The 13,714-nt window shown below is 32.9% G+C and overlaps 1 protein-coding gene across 2 annotated transcripts in view; it reads left to right on the forward strand.

Moving 5' to 3' along the window:
- The first annotated feature begins 4,819 nt into the window (after positions 1-4,819).
- LOC106317174 (pectinesterase/pectinesterase inhibitor 3-like) overlaps positions 4,820-13,714 on the forward strand; it is a 13,360-nt gene continuing 4,465 nt past the window's right edge. Inside the window, exons 1-3 of one of the 2 annotated variants that reach the window (XM_013755027.1) lie at positions 4,821-5,479; positions 6,006-6,489; positions 7,166-7,949. In XM_013755027.1, coding sequence (XP_013610481.1) covers positions 4,877-5,479; positions 6,006-6,489; positions 7,166-7,857 — 1,779 coding nt within the window. In that variant the 5' untranslated portion in view covers positions 4,821-4,876 and the 3' untranslated portion in view covers positions 7,858-7,949. Of the gene's footprint in view, positions 5,480-6,005; positions 6,490-7,165; positions 7,950-13,714 lie in introns of those variants that run through there. The other variant, XM_013755034.1, reaches the window with a different exon arrangement.

Raw genomic sequence — 13,714 nt, forward strand, 5'->3', positions numbered from 1 at the left:
ATTTATGTCCAAAAACGCATCGATCGATCACTAAGATGGACCAAAGCGTAACAATGTGATCGATCGATGGGTATATGTCCAAAAACGCATCGATCGATCACTAGTTCGTCGGAATTTCCTCGGAATATTCCGACGGATTGATGGTTCCTCGGAATTCCGTCGGTATATTCCGAGGAAATTCTGAGGAAACCCAAATTTTGGGTTTCCTCGGAATTTCCTCAGAAATTCCTCGGGAAATTCCGAGGATTTCATTTTCCGTCGGAATGTCCGTCAGAATACCGTTGTTTACATGTAGTGTAAGTTTCCTTGATTCATAACCAATCGCAATTATTTATTGCTTTCATATGCATAAACCTCAAGCATGGCCAAGTTTGGCAAATACCAAAACTTTCGGTTTCTAAAAACATTATCATTTCAATATATTAGTTGATGTGATTCTTAATGATTTTGTAATTTATTTATTTCAACAATGATATTATTCAGTTTTTGCCCGAAGAGAACTTCAATTCACTGATACAAATGTTAAAAATACGAAAACTGAAAATGAGCTGATTTAAAAAAAAAAAATTAGTGTGTGAATATATTAAATAGTTTGCGCGATAGAGTTAAGACAATTAGTGTGTAAACACATTAATTACTAAATGACCGTGAAGCTAACACATAAGAGCATCTTAAACGCAAGGATGTTATAGGGTTTTTAACCAAATTTTAGCTTTAAGAAAAATAAAATTAATCAAAAAGTAGGAGAGAGAGTAAAAACAAATTCTTGTTTTAAGCTTTTTAGATATTATAAAGAAGAAATCTTACAGGTGTCAGCAAACTAGAGTATTAACCGCTGAGAAAAAATTGAACATAGAAATACAAATAAAATAATAATAATTTTGTTTTTTAAGATACTATCAAGGTGCTTTAAGCATTTTAAAGTTAACTAGATCATGACCCGCACGACCGCGCGGGTTTTATTTTTGTTTTAACACATTTCAAGTTTGTCCAATTCCTTTTTATGTTTGAAGAACAATATAAAAACTGTATTTTGTATTAGTAGTTTTTCATCGGTGTATTAGAGATATAACCATGCAGTGAAAACAATAATATAATATTGACTAATACGATTTGGATTGAAATAACAGTGTATTATAGATGTGTTGTACACTAATCTAATAGTAACCAATACGATTTGGATTAACATATCAGTGTATTATAAATATAGATGTAAGGTGAAAATACTACTATAATATTAACCAATACAATATAGACTAACATCCCAAGTCTTCATTATAATTCTAATAAAATAATTGTAATAATAAGATAGATAAACAAACAAACGCGTCAAGAACAAATTAAAAATACTTAATAGATTAACTCCATGCGGATATATAAATGTTTTTATAAATATTTAGATATAACAATTTTTATTTGGTCAAAATTTAAATGAAACTGTACTAATCGAAAAAAAAATTATAGTTTCAATTTGTTTAATTAATAAAATAGTATTTTCAATGTGTATGCAAGAAGTTTAATAAATAAATAACAACAATGTTTGGTTAAAAAGTTAAGTGCAATAAAAAATGTTTTTGTTTTATATTTATCGGCAATCTAACTATTATGATCCACAAAGCAAAATTTTATTGTAAATGCACATGTCCATATCAAATTAATAAGCCCATTAGTAACAACAATAGTTGTACAGGAAAAAAAATAATAATAATAACGGTTACCCATTATTTCTTTTTCTTTGTTTTATTTTCTTCTAAAGACATAAACATGTCTTTTTTTTTCTAAACGTGTTTGTTCCTCTTGGAAGTCATCAATTCATGTTGAAAAAGTATCTGTAACCCGATCAAAATTTAGGAATTCAGAGAACCCCAAGATTTCTTTCTTCATTCTCGTAAAACAGAGCAAACCCATTGATAGATATACTCGTAAAAGGTTAGAATATATATTCTTATTCTTTGTTTTCAATATTCAATCGATACTGATTATTTTGTTCTTATTCAGATTTATTTGTTTCTTGATAGATTTATCAATTCCTATATAAGATCGGCTATCAATATGCTCGATTGAGACATGCCAGCTTCTTACATTCTCTGAATGTTTTCTTGGTTGATGTCTTTCTTTCGACATTGTGCTTTTTGGGAGCTTTTTGTGAATGTCGAATGATGAATGATATCGACAAGTATTTATGGACACATTATAGTGGGAGGAAATGGTATTCCCTAACCTATTAAGTTAGGTATAATAATTACAAATTATCCGGATTTTATTGACACCGAGATTTTAGGTCTAGTAGAATAAACTTGGAGAATGAGGTTTTCCATATTCATGATTTTTCAAATCTGGCAATTTGATTGGAAATATTTGATTGTAACTGAGGTTTTAGCCATAGTAGACTCAACTTGGAGAAGGGGTTTTTCCATAATCGATTTTTTTAAAAGTAAAAGTTGATGTTTCTGTTATTGAAATACGAATATACATTAGTATATTCTCGTTAACTTGGAAAATAGGTTTTTTCCATAATCAGTTTAGTTAATTTAATCAATTGGTTTAGGAGATAACCAAACCCAGATGTTCGGAATTGTATAATGCCTGGCTAAGGACTCGTTAATGGCTTGCGGTCGACTCGACTCGTTAATGACTCGCGGTCGACTCAACTCGCTAATGACTCGCTGACTCGACTCGCTAATGACTCGCTGACTCGACTCGCTAATGACTCGCTGACTCGACTCGCTAATGACTCGCTGACTCGACTCGCTAATGACTCGCTGACTCGACTCGCTAATGACTCGCTGACTCGACTCGCTAATGACTCGCTGACTCGACTCGCTAATGACTCGCTGACTCGACTCGCTAATGACTCGCTGACTCGACTCGCTAATGACTCGCTGACTCGACTCGCTAATGACTCGCTGACTCGACTCGCTAATGACTCGCTGACTCGACTCGCTAATGACTCGCTGACTCGACTCGCTAATGACTCGCTGACTCGACTCGCTAATGACTCGCTGACTCGACTCGCTAATGACTCGCTGACTCGACTCGCTAATGACTCGCTGACTCGACTCGCTAATGACTCGCTGACTCGACTCGCTAATGACTCGCTGACTCGACTCGCTAATGACTCGCTGACTCGACTCGCTAATGACTCGCTGACTCGACTCGCTAATGACTCGCTGACTCGACTCGCTAATGACTCGCTGACTCGACTCGCTAATGACTCGCTGACTCGACTCGCTGACTCGACTCGCTAATGACTGACTCGTGATGCAGTGACTTGTTTTCACAGAATTATTGTAACATGTGTAATATTAATTTTTATTCTTATCTATCTTATAGCAGGTACGTAAGCATGCCGATCAAAATATTTGATTGGAGACATTTGTTGTATTCATTTGACTATAATAAAAAGAAGGTTTGTTATATTTGTACTATGATATAATATAAATATGATAATTTGAGTATACTATAACGATATAATAGATGTTTTGTTTAATAGATGTATAATAATAGAAGTATAATGTAAAACATATAATAAGATAGATTTTACGGTGGAGTTAAATGAAAGGTGGTTGATATTGAACTGTTTAAGGAAATATAAGGTTATGGTATAAATAATAATGTGATGTCCAATTTAAAAATCCACTTAGAAAAATTTGTAATGTTTCTGTTTTAATAAGATAGATACAACTATAAAATGTTCCATTTTAGGTATGTTTAGCGTTATAAGAACACGGTTAATACAGTAAGTATAAATGTACATAAATCATTTCAATATGGTAAATGAATATTATTATTTCAGAAATAAATATTACTAACAGATATTTTTAAATAAAAATATGGAAATATCTAATGCATCAGTTTCCAGAAAAAAAAAGTTATTTCGGTCAATTAGTTAAAGACCTCAAGGTGTATATATAGAATAAACGTTGAAAAGAGTGGCGAGTTCATCACCAGTAACAGGTAAGCTTCTTTGTATTTTATTGTAGTTTGTACTACGTTGTTACTTTGTTAATTTTGAGAATTTAAACTTATGTCTGATTTGTACTAGTATTGCAAATTTGTAAACAACTTGTTCACGGCATCCGAAAAATCGAAATTGTAACTTGGGAGACTACTTCTGAAACCACATTTAATTCCAAAGACATCGGTATATACTCAGTTTATAAACTGTATGATAGTTTATAAACCACATTTATAGTAGTGCATGCGTGTATGTGTGATGTGTCTTACTGACGTCATAATTATTATACTTAGAACATGCAACCTAGGTGAATTCTGTTACTAAAGACTATTTTTCTGTATTAAAAACGTCATAATTTTCTTTTAAATAATAGTATCATTTTCACGATTAACAGAAACATATACAAATATAGAAGTTTCAAGGCTATTCATTAAAGAAATATTTCCAATTGAAAAGAAAACTGGTAAGCAAAGCCTAGACTTCTCTATCGCAAATATCAAAACCAAATACAAGGATACAAATTTGGGAACACGACAATAGTACTTCTGTGGAACGGAACTCGAACAATTGGAATAATATTCTCTTTACAAAAAAATCTTATCTTCTATTAACGAGGCGGCTTATAACATGTGGATTTTTCACTAAATTTACACTCAAATAATAGTCAAGAAAATTTAGAAGAAAGAGAGAAGATAAGATATTATAAAAATCTTATCTTCTATTAACGGCTTAATAACATGTGTTTTATTTCTAACGAATGAATTTATTTACACTCAAATAATTGAGTCAAGTAAGAAGAAAGAGAAAAGAGCCATTAAAAATAAATATCGTTTCTAATTTTAATTTCATCAATATAAAGTTATAAACACCCCACTCTTGAAGAGAACATTCACCACTCTCACTCATCCGTGTCAAACAATGGCATCATCTATCAAAGAAATATTCTCCAAAGATAATTTCAAGAAAAACAAGAAAATTGTTTTACTATCTGCCGCCGTAGCTTTGCTCCTCGTGGCTGCCGTCATCGGAATCGCCGCCGGAGCTTCAAAAGCCAGCGGAAACAGAAAAAAACCTCTATCACCGTCCTCTCATGCCGTGCTAAGATCCGCTTGCAGTTCCACGCTGTACCCTGAGCTCTGCATCTCCGCCGTGGCCACGTCAGGCGGCGTCAAACTGACGTCGCAGAAAGACGTCATTGAGGCATCGCTTAACCTAACAACAATCGCCGTGGAACACAATTACTTCACGGTGAAGAAACTGATCAAGAACAGGAAAGGACTGACTCCACGTGAGAAGACGGCGCTTCATGACTGTTTGGAGACTATTGATGAGACGCTTGATGAGCTTCATGAGACACTGGAAGATCTCCAAATGTACCCTAACAAGAAAACTCTAAGGGAACACGCCGGTGATCTCAAAACCCTAATAAGCTCTGCCATTACCAACCAGGAGACTTGTCTCGACGGATTCTCTCATGATGATGCTGACAAGAAAGTCCGTAAGGTCTTGTTGAAGGGTCAGGTACGTAAAAACAGTAGTTCTTTAGCCATTACGGCTCTCATATAGAATTGGAGAACAACTGAAAAAAAAGTGAAATGTATAACATAAGAGTATGGAAAATTGAATTAATTTAAAATTTGCAAATGTCGACTCATAAAATGCATTTGTTTTGGTTCACTAAATTTATGGAATCTGAATTGACTCAACATAACATCACTATTCTGTTATTTCATCGTGGGGTTACGAACTGATGTTTTTGTTTTGTTGGAATGCATGCGATGAAAAAGATTATAGATATGGTTACAAGAAAACTAAATAAATCTTACATCACATCACATTTCTTGACAATTCTCTGTTTTTTGGAATTTATTTTCTTATAATGAAATGTTGTTAGCTAGTGTTGGTAAAACTAGTTGCTATCAGTTGTTATTGGAGTGTATATATATATATATATTTTTTTTTTTTGTCAAGAGTGTATTTAATTCTATATATTTGTGATAACATAATTGTTTTCAGATACAATTTTATAACGAGATAAGTTGTGTAGGTACACGTCGAGCACATGTGCAGCAACGCACTAGCAATGATCAAGAACATGACTGATAGCGACATAGCCAATTTCGAGCTAAAAGCTAAATCCTTCTCAAACAACCGTAAACTCAAGGAGGAGGAAACAACGGTGTCCGTAGATATTGCCGGCGCCGGAGAAGTAGACGCAGAGGGGTGGCCTACTTGGTTATCCGCGGGAGATAGGAGGCTTCTTCAAGGGTCTTCAGTGAGAGCCGATGCGACTGTGGCTGCTAACGGTAGCGGTAAATTCAAGACTATTGCGGCTGCTGTTGCAGCTGCCCCGGATAATAGTAAGAGGAGGTATGTGATACATATAAAAGCTGGTGTTTATAGAGAGAATGTGGAAGTGTCGAAGAAGAAAAAGAATATAATGTTTATGGGAGATGGTCGGACAAGAACTATTATTACTGGAAATAGAAACGTCGTCGACGGTAGCACCACCTTTCATTCTGCCACCGTTGGTAAGCAACTTTATTTATTTCTTTTTATTTTTGAAAATAAAAGATTTAAAAGTAATTTTGCACGATGTGGCCCTTCTTTGTGGTGGAAAAATGTTAGTCTTTTCAAGTACATTAATTATTCACATGTAGATTCTTAGTCGTAGTAGCCACTACAACATTTGAGTCGCACATGTAGCCTAGTAACGAGATAAAATTAAATTTGAACTTGAATTGCCATAAATGAACAAAACGCTTTGTAAGATATGAGTCATGTACGAGTCTTGATCCATCATTTTCTTGGCTTTATTCTTATGCTTTTCTAGGTCACTTGTCCTGGATTGGGTTAATGGCTCATCCACTTGTGAGAATAGCCTTTAACCTTTTGTTTTTTTTTTCTTGTTTCATTGTTGTTGACTTTTCTATCCGATCTTGTCCCTTATTTACATGTACATAATTTCATTAGATTACACCTTAGTTATCCTCACTTTTTTTTACTATACTTTTTCAATTATTATCATCACATTTCAAGCTGCATTTAACTTCTTTTCCGCTTTTTAAAATATTTTATAAGGAGATAAAATACAAATCCTTTAAACTAAAGTGATATTCCAGCTAAACAAGTCTTATGTTATTGTTATTAGTCCTTTCAGCTAATGATTCCGCTAAACTGATTGATATCTTTTTTTGTGGGGTCTAGCTGCTGTCGGCGAAAGGTTTCTAGCGCGTGACATCACTTTCCAGAACACAGCAGGTCCGTCTAAGCACCAAGCGGTGGCTTTCCGTGTCGGTTCTGATTTCTCCGCTTTTTACCAATGCGACATGTTAGCTTACCAAGACACTCTCTACGTCCACTCTAACCGTCAGTACTTCGTCAAGTGCCTCATCGCCGGAACCGTCGACTTCATCTTCGGAAATGCGGCCGTGGTTCTCCAAGACTGTGATATCCACGCTCGCCGACCAAACTCAGGCCAGAAAAACATGGTCACTGCCCAAGGAAGGACCGATCCTAACCAGAACACAGGGATCGTTATCCAAAGATGTAGGATCGGTGCCACGTCGGATTTGCAGTCCGTGAAAGGTAGTTTCCCGACGTATCTTGGTCGGCCGTGGAAAGAGTATTCACAAACAGTGATCATGCAGTCAGATATCTCGGACGTGATCCGACCCGAAGGGTGGTCCGAGTGGACCGGGACGTTTGCGTTGAACACTTTGACTTATAGAGAGTATGCGAACAAAGGAGCAGGGGCTGGAACTGCAAGAAGAGTGAAGTGGAGGGGCTTTAAGGGAATCACGGCTGCTTCTGAAGCTCAGAGATATACTGCTGGTCAGTTTATTGGTGGTGGAGGCTGGTTAGGTTCGACTGGTTTTCCTTTCTCTCTCGGTCTTTGAGATATTATTGTTGTGAAGTGCTGTAACCTACATATGGTTGGTCGAATAATTATCGATTTTATCAATAAATTAAAATGTGTTTGTGGTGTGTATTTTCATATCTTTTCTAGATCCTAGTATTGGAGATTAGTTGAGATTGATCACCAATTAGTTCTTATACAAATTATTGAGTTTAAAATTATTTTGGCTTTCTGAATTTTTCGAATCCGTCCATTATCTGAATTTTCACTGTATTTTTTTGTCAAGAACATGTTTTTTTTAGGTCAAGACCATGATTTTGAATCAAGAACATGTTGGGTAGTGTTTTTAATATCTGGATTATCAATTCATGTTTCTTTCATGTGGTTATAGTTTTAACTGACGAAACGTATATCCCTAATATATTTTAAGTTTATTATAAAAATGAAATCACAAATATATTAGAATGATAAACTAAATATTTATATATCATTTTTATGGCATATTGCATTTTTTAAGTTTTTTATTTTTATTTTGGGTAATTGAGTTGGAGTATTGAAGTTCCATCATTGAATTCATTCCATTCACAATTTGTTTCCTTACATCATCACTATTTGCAGTCAGCTTAAAATGAGTCCTTATAATACTAAAACTTAGTTCGCAAATACATACAGTGCTCAAGCATGAAACGCCAACCGCATCATATAATTTTCTTTTTTCAACTTCGACGTGAACTTTGAAGAGATAAAAGAAGATTTTCTTTAGTGTTTTTGAGAGATTAGTCATCTTATAAAATATTTTTGAAAAGAACGAAGATCAAGAATGTCTCCTCTTCATGGCTCTTGTGGTTGTGCTTTCGTATTATGTGTGTTATTGGCGCGACAATCTGACTCATCCCCGTCGTAATTTTCATTTGTTAAATAATTTTTTACTTACTCTATCGGATTTGAGGGCTGATGTGGTAGATATCTCGATGAAACAAATTGAGAGTTATCTGCTAGATTCACCAAGTAAGAAAAAAACAAGATGTCAAGGGGTTTTTGTAATGCTTTGGATTGGTTTCCCTGTCTTTTTTTTCTTGTTTTTTTTCTTGTTTGTAATTAATTATATCTAAAATAAATTTGAATCTATCACACATGGTTGGGATTCGATTCCAGTCAAGGTTCAGGTTTTAGTGAAATATAATCTTAGTTTTGAAATAAATATGGGATCAGTTTTTTTTCTTTTCAATTCCAAAATATTTAAATGATAAGTTGTTTGGTTCCTTTTGATTGGATCAATTAGTTAGGATTGAGCAAAAATGTACGATTCCACAATATTGGATATCGAAAATCCAGGCCAGTTTTTGCTAGTAGCAGCTCTCTTTTTTTTCTTTTTTGCTAAACTGCTAGTAGCAGCTCATCACTTGTCAGGATGCTTCCCATGAATAAAGCTAAAGCTACCGTGAATCCGTGATATTACCAAAAAAGAACCGAAGGCATAAGTGTTATTTATATCTTGCAAGAATTATTGAATATTGACTATAGTTTGTTATTAGTCAATAGTCAATCGTTCCAAGTCCAAATGTGAAACTGCATATGCTATCAATGTCGCTATGAATGTTTTTTACTTACTGAACTATGAAAAGTTTACATCTCCCAACGCTCCTTACTGACAACGATTTAACAAGATTAACTGTTTGTACGCCCAGGAACACGTGCAAAGCGTGAACGCAGACAAAATCTACCAACCAACGTGACCATACAAAAGAATAATTGACAGACTCGATATGGTTGGAAAGTATAATAGTTGCACATGCAATATACATATTAATTATGATAATTACGTATGTTATTGGTGTTTGATAATTAATCCAGATAGTATTATATTTTCTTATACAAAGCAATCGAAAATACAACTTGGGCTGTCGCTTTAATAAAAAAAAAGAAACTTAGACAGATTTATCATAAAAGTTTGACCTACATCGGATGCCCTGCAAATGGTTGTCGGAAAAGGAGTACGCAAGTTGATTGTTTCTTTTTAGTATCATAACCCACACTATTAGTTATTCTTCTTTCTTTTTCTATTATAGTGATTATAAATTGTTGAACGAAAGAAAAAGATAGTGAAATGTTTAATAGTAAATAAGAATATACATGATTTGAACATAATATTTTTTTTTATTTAAAAAGAGAACGAGAAATTACTGAGAGATAAAGAAAACGAAAGAAAGACGGTACGTGATGATTGTAATTTACAAAGATACCTGCTTTTCCTTTCGTGTCAACAAACTTTTAAACTAATAAGAGTAGCATTTTATCCTGTTATGGCTGAGGTAGCTTTCGTAGTTGACTACTCTTTCCCCTAAAAAAGTTCTTACCTTACGTTCTGCGGTCTATTAAGTATTATCCCCTACCAAAAGCATATTAAATTAATAATTTACCGATGAAATATGGTCATGTAACTAGATTACTTACATGATTTTAGTCATGTTTAGTAGAGCACATAACTAATATTCTTACCTACGAAACATTTTTCTTGCTACAACTGTGAATATCATAAAGGAACGAATGTTGATGTTTTACAAAAGTTAGACCTACATAATTGTCACCTTGACAAAAATAAGGAAAGAAGATACATTTGGTCCAGAGGCATGTGGTCCTTGAACTTGCGTCTAAGTCTTTTAAGACCGTTGCAGGGAAAACAGTCTTCGAGTTGTAATTATATGAACTGGAAACAATATGATGTACATTTTAAAAAACAATATGATACATGAAATACGTGTAAATAAGTGATATAAGTGGCATCGTTGAAACTGTTAAAAAGTATATGAGTACAAACGGATCATATAAATACTTGTACATTTATAGTATATTTTTTTGAAACTAGCTAACTATACGATCAGTTAAGCTATATGAATACTTGGCAGAACCCCATTGGAGGTGCTCTTAGACACATTTATCATAAAAGTTTGACCTACATCGGATGCCCTGTATGGTTGTCGGAAAAGGAGTACGCAAGTTGATTGTTTTTTTTAGTATCATAACCCACACTATTAGTTATTCTTCTTTCTTTTTCTATTATAATGATTATAAATTGTTGAACGAAAGAAAAAGATAGTGAAATGTTTAATAGTAAATAAGAATTTACATGATTTTAACATAACATTCTTTTACTTAAAAAGAGAATGAAAAGTTACCGAGAGAAAGAAAACGAAAGAAAGACTGTACGTGATGATTGTAATTTACAAAGATACCTGCTTTTCCTTAACGAGTCAACAAACTTTAAAACTAATAAGAGTAGCATTTTATACTATTATGGCCGAGGTAGCTTTCGTAGTTTAATACTCTTTCCCCTAAAAAAGTTCTTACCTTACGTTCTGCGGTCTATTAACTATTATCCCTTACCAAAAGCATATTAAATTAATCATTTACCGATGAAATATGGTCATGTAACTAGATTACTTGCATGTTTTTAGTTATGTTTAGTAGTGCACATAACTAATATTCTCACCTACGAAACATTTTTCTTGCTACAACTGTGAATATATCATAAAGGAACGAATGTTGATGTTTTACAAAAGTAGACCTACATAATTGTCACCTTGGCAAAGAGAAGAACAAAAATAAGGAAAGAAGATGCTTAGGATTTCCTTCAGACGAGTCAGAGGCATGTGGTCCTTGAACTTGCGTCTAAGTCTTTTAAGACCGTTGCAGGGAAATTAAACAGTCTGCGAGTTGTGATTATATGAACTGGAAACAATATGATACATTTAAAAAAATAATATGATACATGAAATACGTGTAAATAAGTGATATAAGTGGCATCGTTGAGACTGTTTAAAAGTATATGAATACAAACGGATCATTGTACGTTTGAAACTAGCTAATTATACGATTAGTGAAGTTATATAAATACTTGGCAGATGTGTCATCTATAATATTTTTTTTGTCAAGGTTATAATAACCTTTCGAAGCACAAACCACTTGTACATTTCAACCATTCATACATTTTTTTCTTATAAATTGTTCTTGGAGATGCTTTTAGAACATGTAAGCTCGATCGAGGAATATTGTGAAAAAAATAGTAGCCAATAACTCAACCGACACTAATGCATATCTAATTTTATAAAACAAAGGTTTCTTCTTATAGAAACAAAAAGTTATCGCCAGGAAGCTAGGATTTGCTTTGTACGTATGCCGACAAAACTTGTATTTCAGAATTTACTTTTAAGTCTAATTAGTGGAGTATTTTTTTTTTCCAGTTGGTATATGCTATACGGACCCAGGACAGGCTTGCACCAACCTATTACAGTTCTACAGCCATCGGCCTAAATACTTTATATTTATAATTTCATCGCTATGTAGCACTTTTGCTTTGCCTTATTTACGCATGGCAATAATCCGCACCGTACGCAGAGTAAAATAATGGATTAAAATTATTTATTTTACGTTGGAATAAGAAATTTATCGTATAGCTTTTTCAAAGGATAATATTCAGATATTCGTTCGGGTGGAGATCATTTATTCAGATTTCAAATTTTTAGAGTTACAAATTTAAATATGATTCAGATATTTACAAATTTTGATTTGAATTTGGTTTGGATTTGGTTCGAATTATTGCAAATTCGGTTCAGGTTCGAGTTTGGATACATATTTTAATTATGTAATGTTTTAACAAAAATCCAAATATGCTTAATCCAAAAAATCCGAAAATAAAAATAATATAACAGATAAAAATTTGAATAATGTAAAACTAAATACTTAATTTTACATAAAAATTTTAAATATTTAGATGGAGAAAATAATATATTTTTTAGTATTTAGAACATATTTGGTTAATTTAGATATTTTCATATTAATGAATATCTAATAGATATAAAATTTAAAATAACTAATATATTTAAGTATATAATTATGTTTTAGATATTTTCGGTATCCAAAATATTTCAGTTCTGGATCGGATTCGGGTCTGGTTATCCAGATATTAAGCTTTTAGATCCATTTGAGTACTTAATCAGTTTTAGTTTGTGTTTAGTATTACTTTCAAATCAAGTTCGGTTCTTCGTATCCAAATATTTTACCTAGACATTCTTCTACTAATATAAATAAAAATAAATAAATGTAAAACTAATATGTTGGGCTTATTTTTCATACATAATTATTGAACCATACTTTAAGAATACCAATAAAAATGGTTGGACGTCGGGTCATTGGGCATGTTACAAAATTGACGTAGTCTATAACCAATAACTTGTATTTTCTTATATAAAATTCGTGGTAAATATAATAAAAATACATTACAATAGAGTGAAATAGGTTAGAGTTGCGTCGAAAATAATATGATCTCTGGTACATGAATTCTGTTTTTCAATCGATTTCCCAAATTTTCTTTTCTTTTAAAACTTTTCTGATTTTTTCTAACAATCTGATTATGATTCTAATTCTTAGTTTGATATGAAAACTTTGTAAAGAAAAATAATATTTGGCTAAACTTAAGATCAAACTTTGTATGTGACATTTTCCACCTTAGTTTCCTTAATTCATAACCAATAGCAATTATTTATTGCTTCCATATACATAAACCTCAACCATGGCCAAGTTCGGCAAATACCAAAACTTTCAGTTTCTAAAATCATTTTCATTCTTTCTAAAATAATTTTCATTCCGACATTTTAGTTGATGTGAATCTTAATGATTTTGTAATTTATTTCTTTCAACAATGATATTATTCAGTTTTTGTCAGAAGAGAACTTCAAATCACTAATACAAATGTTAAAATACGAAAATTGAAATTGAGCTGATTTTAAAAAAAATTAGTGTGTGAATACATTAAATAGTCTGCGCGATAGAATTAAGACAATTAGTGTGTGAACACATTAATTGCTAAATGACTGTGAAGCTAACACATAAGAGCATGA

This window comes from Brassica oleracea, chromosome C1, assembly GCF_000695525.1.
Source record: "Brassica oleracea var. oleracea cultivar TO1000 chromosome C1, BOL, whole genome shotgun sequence".
In the NCBI taxonomy this organism is placed as follows: domain Eukaryota; kingdom Viridiplantae; phylum Streptophyta; class Magnoliopsida; order Brassicales; family Brassicaceae; genus Brassica; species Brassica oleracea.